This window comes from Ursus arctos, unplaced genomic scaffold, assembly GCF_023065955.2.
Source record: "Ursus arctos isolate Adak ecotype North America unplaced genomic scaffold, UrsArc2.0 scaffold_16, whole genome shotgun sequence".
NCBI classification, from domain to species: Eukaryota; Metazoa; Chordata; class Mammalia; order Carnivora; family Ursidae; genus Ursus; species Ursus arctos.
In genome coordinates, this window is record NW_026622830.1 from 59,640,903 (window position 1) to 59,660,852 (window position 19,950).

Below are 19,950 nucleotides of genomic sequence, written 5' to 3' on the forward strand. Positions count from 1 at the left end.
CGGCCCCCGCCCCCTCCCCGCACTCACATGGACCGCGCGGGGCGCCGGGAGGCGAGGGCAGACCACTGCGAGGCGGCGCCGCGAACCGACGGGCGGCGCTCCCTCCAACGCCTCACGCCGCGGGCGCACAGCGGTCCCGCCGCCGGCGGCGGCGGCGGCGGCGGCGGCGGCGGGCTCGCGCCCTCTGGATATGCTGCGTAGGCGACGGCCGCGCATGCGCGGCGACCGGCTGAGGAGCGCTTCACTGCCACGGCGCGCGCCCGGTCGCGTCCCCGCGCCGAGCTTCCGCCCCCCCACCCCCCCACCGCCCCCCCGGAGGACCGGGCATGCGCCTGGCGGCCCGCGCATGCCCTGCACGCCACGGGGCTCCGCTCCCGAGACCGCGCCGGACAGTCGCGCGGGGCATTCAGGACGGCAATGGACTGAGCGCGCCTGTGGTGGCCGGGTCTGGGGAAGCTTCGGCGGAGGCTGGGAGTCCCGGAGGTCCCACTGGCGGCACTCTGGGCCGGCGGGGCTGGACCGACCTCGGGGAAGCCCTCCCACCCGCTGCCCTGCCCCCCACAGCCTGGACGCGGGTCCTTTGCAGGGCCGCCCTAGCCCGCCGCCCTGCAGCCCAGCCCCAGGGCCGGAACCCGCAGGGTCGCGCCCCCCAGTGGGCCGGGGCCTGGCCCGAGTCCTCGCGCGTGTCTTCGCCAGGCTTCCTGCCCACCCCGAGGAGTTAGGTGTCCCGGGCCCTTCTGCACACAGGAGAGTGAGGCTCAGGGATGTGTTCCGTGACATCACAGCTAATGCTGGGCTGTACTTAGATTGAATCCTGGAAGACGGCCTGAAAGAGGCTGTGGGAGGCGGCTGGAGGTAGACAGATGTGGGGCCTGCGTGCTGGTCCCTGGGCTGCAGAAAGAAGAGGAGGACCCCGGGGATCTGGGAGTCACCAGGCCTAGGGCAGCTGAGCAGACCCAGGACACCAAGTGGAAGGGGCAAAAATGCACTTGTCCAGGGTCTTCTTCAGGCATCCTTAGGAGCCTGGCGTTTGTTCTTTAGGCCGCAGGCAGCCTGGGGAGGGTTTCAAGCAGGAAGTAATATCTGATTTGTGTTCTTAAAAAAAAAAAGAAAAAGAAAACCTTGCGATAGGAAATGAAACCAGAGGCAGGGCTACTTTCATCTTTATGGCGTCACTTTGATCCTCACCACAAGCCAGGAGGGTCCTGGGATGGATCCCTGCATTGGTCTCCCTACTCAGAGGGGAGTCTGCTTCTCCCTCTCCCTCTGCCCCTCCCCCTGCTCTCTCTCTCTAATGAATAAATAAAATCTTTAAAAGAACAAAGGTAATGAATATCCCAAACTCATCATTTCCTGATGGCTTTACTACATACTGCCATCATCTATGCTCTCGTCTGTTGTATCTTTACAGCAGAAATCCACGGAAATGACATGACGAGCCGCTGACGTCTCTACCTGACTGTGTTCAGTGAGGGCAGGCTGGGAGCTTGAAATCAGCCACGGTGGGAATATGCACCCCATGGAGACTGGCACACGCCACAAATCAGCACACACACACACACCCCCGCGGGAGCCTGTTATATTTACCAGCGTTGCACGGTCTATGTGCTGCATGGTGAGATGACATACAGTCTGGAAACAATGAGACAGGGACATTTAAAACAAAGCTTCATTTTAGTCCAACGAAATGAAATGCGTTCTGAGCACCTGCGAATTCCGTGCCCACCTCTCGCTTCCTCCGCCGTTGACTCTCTGTGATGACAGCTGTGATTTGTGAGCACCTGGTAGATGCCAGGCGTATGAAGTTGTATTCTCTTATTATCACTTTCCGGTTCAGTGTGAATATTGTCCCATTTCATGAATGAGAAAACGGAGGCACAGAAGGGTTAAGACACTGCCCAGGATCAAACCTTTTGCTCCCTGCCTCAGGGCCTCTTGTATGGCTCCGTGTGTACCGTCCCCCTTTCTTGCCCGAAGCAACCCAGAATCCGCGACTATGTCATTGGTCGTGTCGTCACTTTAAGTTCCAATTGATCTTCATATCCACTTGTTCTGCGTTTTCTGAAATGTCATTTATTCTTTGGCTTGAGCGATTTTCCTTTCCATCTTCTCCACTCTCTGCGATTGCATTTAATGGCGACGTTGATAAAGCCCTTTTCTTTAGGGTGATCTTGCCAAAGCGAGGGGTACTTTATAACCTTCAGCAGATAATTAATGCGTGTGACAACCCACAGACATTGCACACACTTCAGCAGGAGGATTGGGAGGAGTTCACAAGCACCTGAGCTGGAAATAAATTACAGGGGAAAGGCCTGCACCCCCTCCCCCGGGAACCCACACTCCGAGGCTGGCACCTCCTCCTTCCCGCAGCATCCTTGTTAACAGTGTCGGCAGCCAGCGTGGTCACCGTAAGGGGGAAACCGAGGCAAGGAAGTGCCTCACTCAGGGAATCAGCAAATCAGCACCAGAGGTGTGTGGGACACAGGAGTTCTGGGCAGAACCCAGCCAAGAACGGGGATTACCTCATGCTAAATCCACTGTTTGTTGAACGACTGAATGAAGGTTTCCCTATGTACTCCTTTCTCCCCGTGAATATGTACAGTGTGTTACCTTTGACCCTCTGGCTGTGGTTAAAGTGAAGAGAAAAAAGAAAAAAAAAGAAAAGAAAAGAAAAGAAAAGAAAAGAAAAGAAAAGAAAAAAGAAAAGAAAGACAGGTTTTTCTTTGTGATGAGAACTCTCAGAACTTGCTCTTTTCACACCTCTCAAATACACCATAGAGCAGTAATGAACTGTAGTCCTGGGGTGTACTGTAAATCCGTATTCCTTATTGATCTGAAACTGGAATTTGTACCTTTTCACCATTCACTCAATTCCCGCACCCCCTCCGCCCTCTGCTTCTGGTTACTTCGTTCTGATCTCTTTTTCTGAGTTAGTCTTCCTCCTTTTCTCTTCTTTGTCTCAGATTCCACAGAGAAGGGGAAAATAGCTCTCTGTCTCTCTCTCTAGACAGGACCGATCTCTCTCTCTCTCTCTATGCTTCTCTACAGAAAGTCTTTGCCCTGTCTCCCTTATTTCACTTGGCAGCATGCTTTCAAAGTCCGGTACTGTTAGCACACTTAGCGGGATGTCCTTTTCTTCTGGCTGATTCCTATGCTATTCTCTAGGTACCACTTCTTTCCCTACTCAGCACTAAAGGGCACTGATGTTTTCCGTGTCCTGGCTATTGAAAATAATGCTTCTTGAACATGGAGGTGCAGGTGTTGCTTGGACATATTCCTTCATTTTCTATGGGTATGTTCCCAGAGGTGGAACTGCTGGATCATCCGGTAGTTCTCTTTTTAATTTTTGGAGGGACGTCCACAGTGTTCTGCATAGTGACAGTACCAATGTGCATTCCCACCAATGGTGCCCAAGGATTCCCTTTGCTCCACCTCCTCACCAGCATTTGTTATCTCTCGACTTTTGGAGGGTCGCTATTCCCAACGATGTGATGTGATGCCTCATGATGCTCTTGGTTGCATTTTTCTGTGGGTTAGTCATGTTGAGGAGCGTTCACTGTGTCTGGGGCCCAGGGACAAGTCTAGTGTGCATTAGACCTTCAGTTCCTCATTTAGACACACAGGGGTGGGTGCAGCAGCACTCTTCTGGCTGAGGTGCGGGTGCTGGAATCGTAAAGAGGACACCATGGGAGTGGACAGAAAAGGAGGAAAGGGAGGGTTCTGAGGTCCTTTACTCTGCCCAGGGAGCCTGGAAATCCTGCTCCTTTGCTCTGTGACTCTGCAAAGGCACTGTGTTGAGGACCCCCGAGAAAAGGCATGGCTTTTTTTGCTGGTGTGCCTGCGTGGAGCTGTGCCACCAGAGCTGGAGAACTGGATGCAGGGCGCTTCCTTGTCCATGGTACCTGGTGAGTTCTGCTGGAGGAACTGGAGCAGGAAGAGTCAGGCAGAGGCCATTGTGGTTGTTGCCCCTGCCCAGAAACAGCTTGAAAGTTTTAGTAGCATTCTGCAGTCTAGGTGCTTAAGAGGGGAGGTGGGCTCCAAGATCTTCTCAATTATTCATTCAGTAACTACACACCGAGCACTGCCCTATGCCAGGTATCTTGCTGGGCCCGTGCGCGGAGCTGAAATTACCTAGGGCTCCTTTGCTTTAGGAGCTCCCAGTCTACACATGGACCAAAGCTCCAAAGAGAACGCACGTGAAAGAAAAGAGCAAGCGCTCTGTAGTAGGAATAAAGTGTGCTACAGAGGAAGGCTGGGGAGTCACTGCATGGAAAGATATGAAAGGCCTCACTGAGGCTGAGGTTGCTGAGAACAGATTGACCAAAGGGAGCTACACCTGCACACGTCAGGGAGCACCGTTTCAGGAAGAAGTGACTTGTGCTGCAGACACTCAATAACAGAAGCCAGTTTGGCCAGAGGAGTGAAAAAGGCAGCCAGGGTGGCTGCAGGGACACTAGCAGGAGAGCAGAGGGGAGGGAGGAAGGCAGGGACAGATGCTGAGGCCTGGGAGACTGTTACTTATCTAGAGTTGCCCCGGGACTGCATTGCCCTGATACCCTGCATGTGCAGGTGCATCGCTTTAATTTCTAACAGTATTTGTGGGTGAAGAATGCGGGCCCAAATTAGCATGGTTCCCCAGGCTCAAGGTGTGTCAGTGGCTGCGGCTGTGACCAGGGCCATACTGGAAGAGGATTTTGTCATAAGTTGGCTCACGTGACTCGGGATGCCATCTGGACTCAGAACCTGAGTTCCTGTGTGTCTTTTGGCCTTGGCACTGCCTCCGTTCTCTGTCCTGTGAGCCTCTGTAGGGGCAGCTCAAAACATCGGTGCTTGGTTCTGGTTCAGAGAGAGAAGAAGAAGGGAAAGGGAAGGAGTGAGTAGTGGAACATGATGGAAAGTAACTAGGGAGTGAGAAACTCTTTGCATGACATGTAGAGAAGCTCTAGGCATGGTACTTCATCACGTTGAATATGTCCTGTGGGTCAAAAGCCAGTCACTGACCACTTAGCGGTTACAGTCTGATGCCTATACCACAGGTCAGGATCCCTAGGAGCCATGTTGAAAGCCACTCCCCTCATAGACCCAAACGAGGTAACGGGGTCTCGTTCTTCATATAACGGGAAACAATTGCATGGTTTTACTATAGAGGATGACAATGCCTGCATCTTCTTGCTTTTCCAGGCCATCATGGTGCCCACCTTAAAATGAGGCCAAGAGGGAAAGTGACAGTTGCAGTATTACACGGCTGGAACCCAGGCCTCTTCTGAGCGGCCCTCCATGCCAAGTCCCACCCCTTCTTGTAATTCTTCCATCTTGAAAATTGTGCCTCAGATACACAGGGGACCACCCCACACATGTAATAAATACTCTTATCCACAGACACCAGAGGATGTCCCAAGGAAGTAGATTCTAGCCTGATCCCCACACTGCAGGCTGGGAAAGTGGGGACTACGTGAGAGACACAATGACATAGGACACACAAGTACGCAAAGAAACACAGAACGTAAGGTCTGAATTCAGCTCTGCCTCCTGAAGCTTCGGACCCTAGTTCCATTTCCAGAGAGTGGTGGCTATGGCCTTTTTGGCTCATTGTGTCCAGTTCAGGAGATGACATGGGGGAGAAAGCTAAGGAGTCAACTGCCAAGAAGGGGCTCTGGATAGGTCTGACTGAACACATGGTCCCAGGGATTAGAATCTTGAAAGAGTGACCTCACTTCCTCTGTGATAGGCCCCAACTGAACTTAGAACTCTGGTAACCGGGCACCCAGATTCAAAAGACAACCTGCTCTCCAGCTCACTTGGGTGGAGACGTTCGAGAGAGCAAGATGTTCTCTTGCTGTGTTCCTCCCTTCAGGGTCTCTGGGCCCAGGCAAGCCCAGAGAGAGAGACTTTCAAATAATTGTAGACGTCGGCTCAGCCCGCTTTTCCGAGCCCTCTGGACATGTGGCAGGAGACACCAACAGGTAACACGAGGCAGCTCAGGGCAGCCCACTGGAGAGCAGGCAACAACTGTGATGTCACCTCAGCAGGCCCACACCTCTTGCCCCTCATTATGTGTGTCCCTGTGTGTGTGTTGGGGTGGGGGGCTGGTTGTCTATGTGTAGAGAAGGGGACAGAGGATGTGGGACACACCCTTCCTGGGCAGAAGGAAGCTGCCAGGTGTTGGAAGCCTGGCCCATCTTTCATGTTCACACCCCAGGTCATAGCAGGCAGGATGAGAAGCTGAGCACTGGGGACCAAGTTCAACTACCTCGATGTTAATCACGAGCTCTAGAATTTCATCCGGCTACGTCCTTGCTCGATGTCTTTTCAGCTGCCCCTCTTTGCCTCAACTGGAGAACAGGATTTCTAATGCGGGTGGCCCCTTGTGGCAATGTCCCGGGAGGACACTAATGTCTCTTGACCCCATGTCTATGGGGCACTGCATTTTCAGAGCTGCACCCAGGAGGTCATCGAAGAGCTGGTCTGGGACTTCAACTACAACGCCCTAGACAAGTGGCAGGTGCACCAGGCCACCCAGGATCAGTGCCGCTCTGAGGTGAGAATGGGAAGAGGGTTCCACACGCCCAGGGCCCCCACACAAATGTGGGGACAAACCTGGGACCCTCCCATGGTGTTTCCACATGAGTGCCCCGCAGGCCCAACCACAAAGTCATCCCAGTATCCACACCTCCACCACCAGCTGTGGGAGAAGGTAGGAAGACACTCTTCCCATAGGTGGGAATGGTAGAGAATAGTGTTCATGTTTTTTGCAGTTTGGGGCGTGGGTTATTCTGTTTCATTCTGTTTTGTGTGACTTTTCCCACAGCCATGAGTGTCTTTGCATTTTGCTACTGTTTTGAGTATTTTCTTGACTCACCCCAGCCATCCTGTGTAGAACCCAGCTCCACTGTCCTTGGAGAACGTGTCCAAGGCCTTATGAATCCTCACCCCACACAGGGTGATTGAACATAAAAGGAACGGTGGGATGAAGCCATTCTATATGTTCCTCTGTAACGTATCACCTCTCAGAGCACATCGACTCATTGTATGTCCCCCGGGTCACAAGCTGTGTCCTCATATGTCTTTTTGGACCTCCGTATGGGAGGTTGTCTGCCGCCGTGAATCAGCCTTTCAAGCACGGATTGGGTGCAAGGCCTCTGATGCCTCCTGGCCCAGGTAGTGGACTCTGTCTTTTCAGAGTTCAATCCAGGCCATCTTTGAGGAGCTGCTTGCTCCAAAGGCTCAGCTACTCCATCTCCCTTGACAAGCAGCAGGTGCCTCGGCCCACAACAGCATCCAATGCTGGTCTGGGGTGAGAACAGGTCCAGATTGATGTCCAATCTCAGGACCCACAGATGATCACGGCAAGGCCAGAACCCACACTAGAAACAACCGGCTCCCCTGGGGCCTGCCGAGGAAGGTGGATTTCCCCTGAACCTTTCTCCCCACCTGAGGAACAGACCAGGCCGCAGCAGCATAGGGAAATGCCATGCATTCCATGCTCTGGACAGTTCTCAGGCCCAACGTCTATGATCTCGAGCAGCGTTGGAGATGCTAACCTGTGCTTTCTCCTGTCTGCAGTAGGGATGTTGACTGATGACTCAAAGGCATACAGTTCTTAATAAAGCCTATTCAGAGAGAGAAAGGCTGTGGTGGCTCAGCTAACAAGATGTGTTGAAGTGACCAATGCTTTCTCATTTTACCCCTAAAGGCAATTGTACTTTCAAGCCTAGAGCCTTTTTCTGGGTGGGCCCTCAAGTCCCTTTTCTTGCACAAATTCCCGAAGGGATGGGACTCTCTGGTCTGAGCACCAGACCCTGATCATCCTGGTGGTTCATGGTGTTGAAGCTGACTCCATTGCCCCCCACACCCCCCTTCTCTACCTGGTGGGAAAAGGAATCATCCCTGTCCCTGGATGAGGCCCAGACGATGCTGAGGCTCCGAGAAGGCACAATGGAGCGTTTCGTACAGTCCCTGGTGCCATCCTTCCCAGATGGGAGCATCTCAACCACCTCAACGATCTTCTGCATGTATGAGATGTTCACTTCAGCCACACAGGTCCTGGGCCAGCAGTTCAATCGGTGAGTGCCCACCCCATGCACAGCACAGGGTGAGCCTCCCATCTACTGGGTGTACATCTTGGGAATGGCACTACCCCTCTCTGACCTTCCCTTTCCTCTTCTGAAAAGTGGGGTGGTTAAGAGGATGAACCTCATACAGTTACTGTAGGAAATCATGGGAGGAAACATGGCACGGGCTACTCTGGTGCTTGGCTCTGTAGAAAGGGCTCCTGGACGTGCTGGGCATCTTCTTGCTTAATAGTTCTCTCTCTCCGGTCAAGAAGCTCTCAAGTGCAACCCTCACAGGCCGGTGGCCCTTCTGGGTTGACGAAAGGAAATGCAAAGCAGGCAGTTTCTCTATGTGCAAAGGACTTCTGAGATTCCATCTAGATGGTTCTGGTAGTTGTCCTTTGTGTGAGCAGCTCAGGGGCACACTGGGAGCAGGCAGACCAGCCCACGGGCCACTCCGGATTTGGAAAGTGCGGGCTGGGAAGTAGTCATTCAAGAATGTATATTAAGCACCTAGGAATGTGAATGGAGAGAGGAGATACAGTGTCTGGGTCTCAGTTCTAGTCAGAGGGTCAGATAGGCACTCTGCACACCCAAAGCATGCATGTCCAATGGTTGTTAGATGTGACATCTTCGTAGCCTCCTCTAGCTTTGAAAGGATCCACCGAGAGCTGGATCATAGGACAGATGAAATGATCAAGTAAAACTGGGACAGGGGTTTGGGTCCAGAAGCAGGGCTGGCTGCCTCCACAGAGCAGTGTGGGGGACTACAGGGGTGGTGGCTGGGGAGGGATTTGCCGAACCAGGGATCTCACCGATCTCTTGATTTCCAGTGGGTGGGCTTCATCTGGGGGGCTTCATGTGAAGAAGCAAATGAGTCAAAGAAGGCTGTGGAGGGGGTCCCGGGCCCTCTGGGCGGCAGAGCACAGTCTGGGCTCAGTGGGTGCCTGAAACACCCATCCCTTTGACGGCCCCAACTTGCTCTGCCTGCCCCTCCCTGCTGACCACCCCAACCGGGGCCAAGAACCGAGGGTGTGCTGAGCCGACCACTCACAAATCTGCCTCCAACCTGAGCCTTGATACTGGTGTGCATGGAGGATAGAGTAGATCAGGCCCATGGCCAGGTAGAGGAGGGGTGAAGTGGACAAACCAGACTCATTCAGGTTTTCTGGAGAACCAGGCCTTCCACTACGAGGGCAGCTAGAGAGGGGTTGGAAGGGGGCTGGTGCCATCCTCTGGGACCCATACAGAAAGAACGGTGCTGTGGGAGTAGCATGTGCAATGCAAGGCCAGGCCTCTGACTCTGTTCCACATATGACTCTCCCCAGCACCCTGTCTCCCTTCTTGGGTACCTGGCCTGACCAGAATTTGCAGGCTATCTATCAGTCCCTGGGCCGTGACCGTGTCGAGATCAAGGTGGCCTATGTGCATGGGGCCATGGTTCTGAAGTGGCATGCCTGGGACCTGACAAACCATGTCCCCCTTCTCCTGATGCAGCGGGAACTTCTGGCGCTCACTGAGGCAGAGGTGGAGGGTAAGGGGGATGGCAAGCTGGGAAGGCTAACTGGGATGCGGTTCATGGGCTGGGTATTCCTTTCAAGGCCATGGGGTCTGTCCTGGTTTTGCAAAGGCATCCGGAAAGTCAGTGATGTGGATGAACCTTTCTGTGTCTCCTGCCCCAGTGCCAGCTCCAGGGCTCCTTCCAGCGGCAGAGCCAGGAACAGGGCCTCCTATAGAGCTAGAGGCGACCCCGGCTCTGTGTCAACTGTCACCTGCGGTGTCAGAGCCAGCCTCCCCTCCGTCAGCTGTTCCAGAACTGCAACCCGTGCTCCCATCTTCTGCATGTGTGCCGGGTGCTGAGCAGCAGTCAGCTGGACCACCCTTTTTGCTAGAAAGTTTCACTCAGGCAACAGCGACAGAGCCCACCGCGGCCCCAGAGGCTTCCTGCCACGGCTGTGTCACCCCAAAGAACCACCTGGGTGAGGAGAAGCCCGACCTCCTGGACTTCCCTCCCAGGCTGGTGGCAGAGCAGCTCACGTATATGGATGCGGTGAGCAGCTGGGCTCTCAGGGTGGGCCAGGGGCAGGCCTTCCTTCTGCTCTCACCTGCCCCACACCTGCCTTTCCCTGATGTGGACTCCTATGGTCTGGGACCAAATCTCAGCTCCACCACTTCCCAACCCTGTCAACCCATCAAGGCTCTTAGCCCCAAGCTTTCACTATCCAGCTGCGGACTGTAGCGAGAGACCCTGATAAGCACTGATACGGAGGTACTAGGGAGAAGAAATGAGCCAGAATGGAGAGACCAATGGGCAGGCCCTGGTCCCGTGGGTGGAGGAGGGCAGCTCCCTGTGTTCAGTCAAGTCCATGGGTCACCCACTCATGTGCCTTGGAGGATGAGTACCCTCAGCATTGATTAGGCATCTGATGTGTCCATGAGGACAGGGCAGACGGAAGAACGTGTGGTTGCAGCTCCCGTGTGAGAATGTGCATCTGAAAGGGGGGGAAGGACCAGGGGGATGACCAGTTGGAGGGGAGGGGAAGAAGCCCCCTTGGGTTGGACCACCTTGCAGTGCCACCTGGAGCTGGGAGTTCCTGAGCATGATCAGGGTGCCAATGCCCTCCTTCCTTCCCTTGCTCTGTTTGCTCCTGGGTCATTGTGTACTGGGTTCCCTCAGGGAAAAACAGTGGAATGAAATCCACGGTCTCCACCCAGGCTCAGGCCAGATTCTCAGCTCCCTGAGGTCCAGCTCTGACCTGTGACCCCTACGTAGGACATGAGTCTTGCATGGGAAATTGCTGGGTGAACCAAGGTCCGCCTGTTCTCTAGGAGCTGTTCAAGAAGCTGCTGCCCCATCAGTGCCTGGGCTCCGTCTGGTCCAAGCGCAACAAGCCTGGCAATGAGCACCTGGCACCCACAGTCCGGGCCACTGTCGCCCAGTTCAACGGTGTGGCCAAGTGTGTCATCACCACCTGCCTTGGCAACCCAAGCATGACAGCCCGGGACAGGGCCATGGTGGTGGAGCACTGGATCAAGGTGGCCAAGGTATGCAACGGGAAGCCCAGCCGAGGTGCTCTCCTGAGTCTCGGGCACTGCTCTTCCCTTGATCAGGTCTCAGGGTGGAAGGCCCTGGTCTTTGCCCTAGGGACTGTGCAGTCCCTAGGCTCTTCCGTCCAGGGGCATGCTGACCTCGCCTTGCATGGCCCCATGCTGGGATGCTCCGTTTCTGCCTGGCTCCTTCCTTGGAGTGAGGTAAAATCTTCCTCCTCCTCTGGGCCTCACGTGTGCCCTTCGGCAGGTCCCTGGACAGCGGCTTCCTCCAGCAGGAGCGCTTTCCCCTGAGGGGGACTGAAGCTTGAGAGCCAATCAGGTGCCGGCTCCCCACGTGACAGCCCATTCTCTTCCCTCCCCAGGCCTGTCAAACCCTGAGGAACTACTCGTCCTTACGTGCCATCCTCTCGGCTCTGCAGAGTGTCTCCATTCACCGCCTCGAGAACACGTGGGGGAAGGTTTCCAGGTGAGTAGGCCTCTCTCCATGGAGGGACCAGGATGGACGAGGGAGCTCCCAGAGGCTTGTCCTCTTCCCCCTCAGGCAGCTTGGACCTTCTGGGAGGCGGCAAACCCCGACCACAGGACCTGGGATGGTGGGTGGGTCTCTCAGCCTTCCTGGTGAGGAGGTCACCATGCCTCCCGCTTTAGAAATCAGTTTTGCCAAATGTCTCACATGGGGCTGAGCTGCATTAAATCTCTTCACGTGTTTCCTTGACAGCCACTAAGCTCTCTGCCCATTTGAACCCCAAATTGACCCAAACAGCGTTTCTCAATGAATATGGGAAGGGAGGCCCAGGACGAGCCACATGAGAGCTCCCTCCCATGTCCTACAAAGACCTTAGTGCTCAGAGGATCCCAGAAGAAACCCTCAACCAGGCAGGTTGACACTCTGGGGTTCTCAAAGAAAAGGCACTCGCACTCAACCCTGCCACATTATTCGTCCATTGATCCTGCCTCCCTTGCCTCTCTTCAGGAAGCCATTGAGGATCTTTCAAAAGCTGTGCAGCAAGGACACCGCACAGGGCAGGAACCTGCTCATCAAGGTAGCCTGGATGGTGCAGGTCTGGAAAGAGAGGAGGGGTGGGAGGGAACAGGGTCCTGAGTGGATGAAGTCGGGAATGGTCTGAAGCATTCCTTGGGGAGGGGAAGCCTTTGGCATGAATGTGGCGACAGCCTAGGTGAGGATGCCGTTGGTGGCGAGGGGGCAAGCAGGTGGTGTCCAAGCAGACTCCCTAGCCTAGACACCCTCTCTCTCTGTGTCGACAGCTGGTCCAGGTGGGGGCCTCTACAAACCTGGAGAGCCCAGAGGACAGACCTGTGCTCAGTGATGGGGTTGGGCTGGGTTGAGGGCCACAACAATGATGAGAGTAATAGGACCCTGAGTCCTCCAGAGACCATGGGAGATAGGTGGAGTTGTCACGTTTCCCAATGAGAAAACAGGCTCGGGGATGCCAGGCTGCAAGGTCAAGTTCACACATGGAGTGAACGTTGGAGTGAGATTGTTCTGGAATCACTCACGGCCTGCTTCTGGATAATGGGGCCTCAGGATCAGTATGAGTTAGGTCAGATGTCTAGGTTCTGATGTCCAAGATGGTGGGGGCAAGTGGCCTGAGGGTATGATGGTCTCAAGGAACTTGTCCTTGGCCCTGCAGGAACGACCGTCCAACAGATTTGCCACCCTGGTGATGGCCCTCCGGGGAGCCCAGAAGAGGATGCAGAAGAAGGTGAATGTGCCTGAGGCCCAGGGCCTCCAAAGTCAGAGGAGGAGGAGGGCTCCTCCCTGAGGGCTGGAAGCCTCCCAAAAAGGAAAGATCAGGAAGGGGGGGGCGTCCTTCCCACTCCAGCTGCGGCTCCTGGGGCCACAGCTTCTACAATTCTTATTTCCAAAGAACCAGGAGGAGGGTCCAGAAAGGTCCATAGAGAATGGGTTTTGCGGGTGGAGAGGGACCGGCCTAGTGCTCCATTCCCTGGCATTTTTGAAAAGCAGGCCCTGAAGGTGATGAGGAGGAGTCTGATGTTCTGGGAGGGGGAGGGGAAAGGGAACCCGTGGGGGGAGGCTGCTAAGGGTCCTAGGCTGCTCCACGTGAGCCCATGGGGTGGGCTAGGAGGCTGGAGCGTTTTCAGTGGAGGGTCCCTGTGGACACCAGCGAGCAGGGACTCATCCCAACCCTCCCCCTCATGACACAGGGTGTCGTGCCTTTCCTTGGCACTTTCCTCACCGAGCTGGTGATGTTAGATACCGCCATGGAGGACTATCTGGAGGTGGGTGAGCCTGAGGATTGTGGGGGAGGGACCAGAATCCGGAGGTTTGGGAGCAGAACGCCCCTGTACTGAGCCCTGAGCTCTCAGAACTCGGCAAACCTCCCGTCATGACAGCCTCACGGCTACCCTGTGAGCCTGGGGGCTGTTGCCCATCTCAGGGATGAGCGAGGTGAGGCTGCAGTTAGGCCACGGCTCCCGGTGCCGAAGACTGGTGAAGCAGCAGAGCTTCCTGAAGGCAAAGCTGCGTGAGGTCTGTCTGAGTGGACCTCAGCCTCCCCCGGTGAGTTTGCCCGTGGGGGGAGAATGAAGTCAGGACCCTCCACGTCAGCAAGCACCTCAGTAGCCGCAGCAGCCCCTTCCTGCCTGAGGCTTCGGCCTCCCCTACTGTCTTCCGAGAGGGTGGTGCTGCAGGGTCCCGACCTGTAGCCAGTCCATCTGCCCCATGTCCTCCTTTCTCTGGACCCCAGAGCCTGGCCTAGATCCCAGGCCCACTATCTGTGTATGCACGGCCCCCTCATGGGTCCTGGCCATGGTGCAGCATGAGAAGGGATGGGAATCAAGTGCTCCTAAGAACCAGGGGCCTCATTCTGATGGACTTTGTCTGCATTCCAGGGGAATGAGATCAACCACCAAAAAAGAAATAAGGTGAGCATATGTGGCGCTTCCCGCAGGGAAGGGTAGGGAGTGGGCCTCAGAGATGTCCCTGGGAAGAACATTGCTTGGCTCCATCCCCTCCACCTCACATTTCCTGGGATCCCTTGAGAAGAAAGCAGTGCAAGTCTCATCCCGTTAGGAGATGGGGACAGAGCATGGCATCCAGGAGAACTTCCCGGAGGAGGGGCTACTGATATTCACCTCTGAGAACAGGTGGAGACCAGATGAATCTGCAAGCAGGAGGGTGGCCATTTGTGCCAGGACCTGGGATAGGTCCCCAGTCCCGCTCCTCAACCGTCACCAGACCCTGCAGCTCCCCCCCCACCCCAGGCTCCCTATGCATCCTGTGCTTCTCTGTCTGCTCAGGAATACCAAGTCATGACGGACATCATGCTGCTCCAGGTGGCTGCCGAGAATTACACCCTAGAGCCCGAGGATCCTTTTTGGGCCTGGTTCCAGGCTATGGAGCCGCTCAGCGAGGCTGAGAGGTGAGGCCCATCAGGAGCTGAGTCGGTGAGGTTCGGGGTGGACTCTTTCTGCTGGCCACTCCTGGGATCCTCCTTCCCTGGGCAGCCTCAGGCCTTGTTGCCGGGGCGCCAGACTCCAGCTGTGGGCAAACACTGGCAGGGACTCTTGAATGGAAGCTCCTGGGCAACTCACAGGTGTCCCTCTGTCCTTAGCTACACCCTGTCCTGCCAGCTGGAGCCCCGGTCCTAGCTGGTCAGCAGCACTCAAGAAGGAGAAGAACTGGCCGCAGTCAACCTCAGGGCTGAGCAAGTGTCCAGTGGCCCTGCAGGGATTCCTCAGCAGCTGCATCCTTGCGCCCATTTTCTCCACACCCCTTCCCCCCATCTATTTCCTTATGTAGGGGGCACCATTTAGTTGTTTTAAATAGTACCGTGATAGATTTGCATGTTAGGAGATTAAAGCCCTTGTTTTGTTTTAGAGCCCATGTGTGTGGTTTGGGTCTTTTACTTCCTGCAGTAATGGAAAACTTGCACAGACTCTCATATTCGTTCCTGACCTAGGAAATCTTCCAGAGTCATCAGCTACTGTATGTGGGAGGAAGGAGAAGTGGCAACCCTTCTCCCTAGCCACTGGAGGGCACCCCAAAATCCCCCTTACTCAGAGCACGGGTCCATTTCAGTCAATGAATTTGGGCAAACAGCAGAGACAGCCCCTCAGAACTCCTGAGATTTAGAGGTTGCAGGGACTTTCCCAGGAATAGCAACAACCACTGAAAGTGGGAGTCTTTAAGACTTCTCTGCCCCAGACCTCCTTCCTGCCCCAGGTCTGGGGTTGCCTTTCTCCACTCTAAGGCCAGGAAGACTGTGTCCTGCTTCTTCCATTGAGATGCTTTTTTAGTTTTGTGTTTGGTTTTGGAACTTGTCGTATTGTAGTTCAATCTCTGGAACTGCATCAGCACCTAGTGGGGAAAAACACGGAAGGAGATCAAATCCTGCATGTGAAGGGGACAAAGCCAGAGGAAGATAATTTGCAGATGGACTCAGGGCAGGCAGGACTTTCCAGCCTCAGTCTCCCCGTTGGCTGTTTACCAAGTTTGGAATCTTTCTGGGATTCTTGTCAATGATCTCTGGATTCCCTTTCCTGCTTGTTTTGTGTGTTGGGAGAAGATGGGAGGGGTACCTTAAAGGGCACACCTGAGCCTGGTTCCATGAACATCTATGCTGACGTAGGAGCCAAGATTTCCAGCCTTCGTGCATCTCCTTATGCGGTTCTTCTGAAGCAGCAGTTCCCTCCAGGCCCCAGGCTCTGGGTCAGATGCACAATAGCTACTGTTCCCTGGCTGGCATCTGATGGATCAGGGATGGGTTCTCTCTTGCCAGGATAATGGGAATTTTTTTTTTAATTTTTTTATTATGTTTTGTTATTCCCCATACAGTACATCATTAGTTTTTGATGTAGTGTTCCATGATTCATTGTTTGCCTATAACACCCAGTGCTCCATGCAATACGTGCCCTCCTTAATACCCAGCACCGGCCTAGCCCAATCCCCAACCCCCTCCCCTCTGAAACCCTCAGTTTGTTTCCCAGAGTCCATAGGGGAAGACTTTTTTAAACAAACCCAATTTGATGAGTTTTGACACATGTATATACCCATGATAATGAACATAGTCATCATTCTCAAAAAATTCCCTGATGCCCTTACAATCCTTCCCTCCCCCAACCATCCCGTCACCAGGTAATCACTGGTCTACTTTCTGTCTGTCTGTCTGTCTGTTGGTTGGTTTATTTTTATGCAAGGGTGCTCTTTATTTTTTTATTTAAATCCAATTAATTAACATATAATGTATTATTTGTTTCAGAGGTAGAGGCCAGTGATTCATCAGTCTCATATAATACACAGTGCTCATTACATCACGTGCCCTCCTTAATGCCCACCACCCCATCCCCCACCACCTCCCCTCCAGCAACCCTCAGTTTGTTTCCTATGATTAAGAGCCTCTTATGGCCTGTCTCCCTCTCTCTCATCTTGTTGTATTTTTCCTCTCTTCCCCATGATCCTCTGTTTTGTTTCTTTAATTCCACGTATGCATGAGATCATATGATAATTGTCTTTCTCTGATTAATATATTTTGCTTAGCGTAATCCCTCCAGTTCCATCTACATCATTGCAAATGGCAAGATTTCATTTTTTGATGGCTGAGTAGTATTCCATTATACACACCACGTATATATATTCCATTCCATATATACCACATCTTCTTTATCCATTCATCTGTCAATGGACATCTGGGCTCTTTCCATAGTTTGGCTGGTGTGGACATTGCTGCTATAAACATTGGGATGCAGGTGCCCCTTCGGGTCACTATATTTGTATCTTTGGGATAAATACCTAGTAGTGCAATTGCTGGGTCATAGGGAAGTTCTGTTTTTAACTTTTTGAGGAACCTCCAAATTCTTCTCCAGAATTAGGTACCAGTTTCCACTCCCGCCAACAGGGCAAGAGGGTTCCCCTTTCTCCTCATCCTTGTCAACATCTGTCATTTCCTGACTTGTTAATGAGGTGGTATCTCATTATGATTTTGATTTGTATTTCCCAAGTGATATTTAACATTTTTCATGTGTCTGTTGTCCATTTGTATGTTTTCTTTGGAGAATGTCTATTCGTGTCTTCTGCCCATTTCTTGCTTGGATTATTTATTCTTTGGGTGTTGAATTTGATAAGTTCTTTATAGATTTTGGATATTAGCCCTTTATCTGATTAAGACATTTGCAAATATCTTCTCCCACTCCGTCGGTTGTCTCTTGGTTTTGTCGACTGTTTCCTTTGCTGTGCAAAAGCTTTTCATCTTGATGAAGTCCCAATAGTTCATTTTTGCCCTTGTTTCCCTTGCTTTCTGTCACTTTAGGTTAATGTTGCATCCCCTGGAATTTTATATACACGGAAACAGGATGGACAGTATGTCCAGTATGGTTTGTTTTACTCACCCTCATACTTTTCAGATTCACCTTTGTTGTGTGCACCAATAGTTTGTTACTTTCCATTGTTGAGGAATATTCCATTATATGGATATACTAAAATTTGTTTATCCATTCACCGGTTGATGAAAATTTCAGTTTTGTCCAGTTTGCTTTTCTACATTAAGCTGCTATGAGCATTCATGTTCACATCTTTGTATGGACATACGCTTTCATTTCTCTGGGAATGGAATACCTAGATCGAATGGGAAACACATAACTTTTTAAAAAACTGCCAAATTATTTTCCCAAGTGGTTTTACACTTCTATCAGCAGACAGCACGGGATGGGGCCACTTTGCCATCACAAGCGGGAAACTGTGAGACTGGACCCTAGAGCTTCAGGTGGGGGAGCAGCCTCGAGAGATGGGCCTTAGCCAGCCTGACCCGAAGTTCGATGAGTGAGTGAGTCTAGTCCTTTTTTTTTTTTTAAGCTTTTATTTGTTTATTTGAGAGAGAAAGAGATAGAATGGGGAGAGGAAAGTGGAAGCTGGGAGAGAAAAAACAAAGCTGAGAAGATGGGAGAAGTGGGAAATCTCCAAGGGCAGTCTGCTCACCTTGCAGACACCGGAAAGCGGGCAGCCTTCTGTGCTGAGCACGACACAAAATCTGCAGAGAGAACACTGCTTTCGTGGGGATTTAATACTGATAATGACTTTTGTCCAGCCCACGATAGAAACAGGTCCAGGGGAGCCCCTGCAACTGCATTGTCTTTGCTAAACCAGGATGCACTGCCTGTTCACCCTGGAGAGAAGGTGAGGGAGCCTCCTCTGGACTCAGAACTGGTCCTCCCCTCCCCCGCCCTGCCTTGGGAGGCTGAGGAGCTCAGTAACTGAGAGCACAACTTTGGAACCACACGAGCTGGGTATGAATCCTTTCTCTGCCATTTACTTGCTGGGTAGACTTGAGCTGGGTAGTCATCACCTTCTGGCCTCAGTTTACCCATCTGGAAAATGCATTTAATAGCACTTATCTGATGAGTTGTGACAATGAAATGAGAGAACCAATGGTTTGGGGCAGAATTTCCCAGAAAATGTACATCTTTTCTTCTCTAGAGGCTGGTGCAGGTATGTGGGTGCTCTGGATGGAGGCTAACTTGAGCCCTAGCTGCAAGTTTTCCAGGCCAAACGGGCATTTCCGGTTAGGAAGATAGGAGGTTGTCCCCGTCCGGGACCTGCTGAGTGCTGTACAGGGAAAGGGTTTCCCCTCTGTGTGTTGGGGGGGGGGGGCGGGTTGTGAGTAATGGGAAATGGGTGTGTGGCCCAGACCTGAGAGCAGTATCCCTGGAGAGCCCCACGGGTGAGGTCCTGGGGTCACTGCTATAGGCGGCTTAGCCCCTAGGGCTGAGCCTCTGGACAGGGCCTGGAAGAGGTCCAGCTAGTGTGCCCTGTATCCCAGGGACCTGGAACGCCATGGCGGGGCAAGGAGTGGGGAGATCTGTGTGAGCAGGTGAGCAGGAGTGGCTGGGGCACTCCTAGCTCCAGCTGAGGATGAAACCACACCTGGGGCAAATCGTTCACATGTCCCCTCAAAAGAGCTGCATCCACTGCAGGCACTACTGGGGGGCATGACCCTTCCCCCCACCCAGAGGAGTTAATAGTCCCACATTCCAACATCCCTACATTAAATTCCTGTGGGAAGTGAAATTTCAAACATATTGTAAAACGTCCATCAGCAGCCTAGTTCTGAAAGTCCAGAATGTTCCCTCCTGGGCAAGGTGCACATGGTGGTTGTGGCCCATCTTGCTTTTACGCTGGCCAGAGTTGAAGGAGGGAATCTGGCTTCTGGTCCCTCAAATTGTCCCTCCTTTGTTATGCTTCCCCTTTGAGCATCTTCCCTAGGGGTGCCCCCTGGCCCCTTCCCTTCTGCTCTTGCAGCCTCCCCCCTCCCCATTTCACTGATGAGGAAGTTTAGACTCAGAGAGGTAGAGCAGTCCCCTTAGGGCCACTGGGCTGTCACGTGGGGGAGCTGGGGGTTGAACCAGATTGGTCGGACTCCTCTCTCTGTTCTTCTGCAGGGTGTCCCTCTTCCCTGACAGTCTCCTGGTTCTGACCACCTGAGGGCCAGCATCCCCGGAGGGCAGGTGGCACACCCATACCTCCCAGTGGCCCATCTTACTGGATCTTCGAGTGCCCCGGGCACCAGTTTCCTGGATCCCACTTTTTCTCATTCCAGTTTCTCTGTGTGGATCTGCAGGCTGGTCAGCGCCTTGATGTGGGCAATAATGTGGGCTTCGGTGTGTCCTTGGTGACACCAGCTTCTTACCGCCCACCCTCTTTACTGTGCACCCACCCCCAGTCTTAAAGTGTGCTTCTGTTTCCACTATGAGCAAGTCCCTCCTAGGGACAAGCCCTCATCAGACTAGGGAGGTGGGAGGGTGCTTTTCAAGGAGGAAGTGATCCCAGGATGCAGCTGCTTTGCCAATACACAGGAAGCCCTTCCTGAATGCT

General features: G+C 53.3%; 1 protein-coding gene across 1 annotated transcript in view; it reads right to left on the reverse strand.

Moving 5' to 3' along the window:
- Positions 1 to 167, reverse strand: part of LOC125282064 (ral guanine nucleotide dissociation stimulator-like) — a 71,133-nt gene extending 70,966 nt beyond the window's left edge. Inside the window, exon 1 of the mRNA XM_057313007.1 lies at positions 28 to 167. Within this exon, the coding sequence (XP_057168990.1) occupies positions 28 to 29 (2 nt within the window). The 5' untranslated portion in view covers positions 30 to 167. The remainder of the gene's footprint in view (positions 1 to 27) is intronic.
- Positions 168 to 19,950: the final 19,783 nt, after the last annotated feature.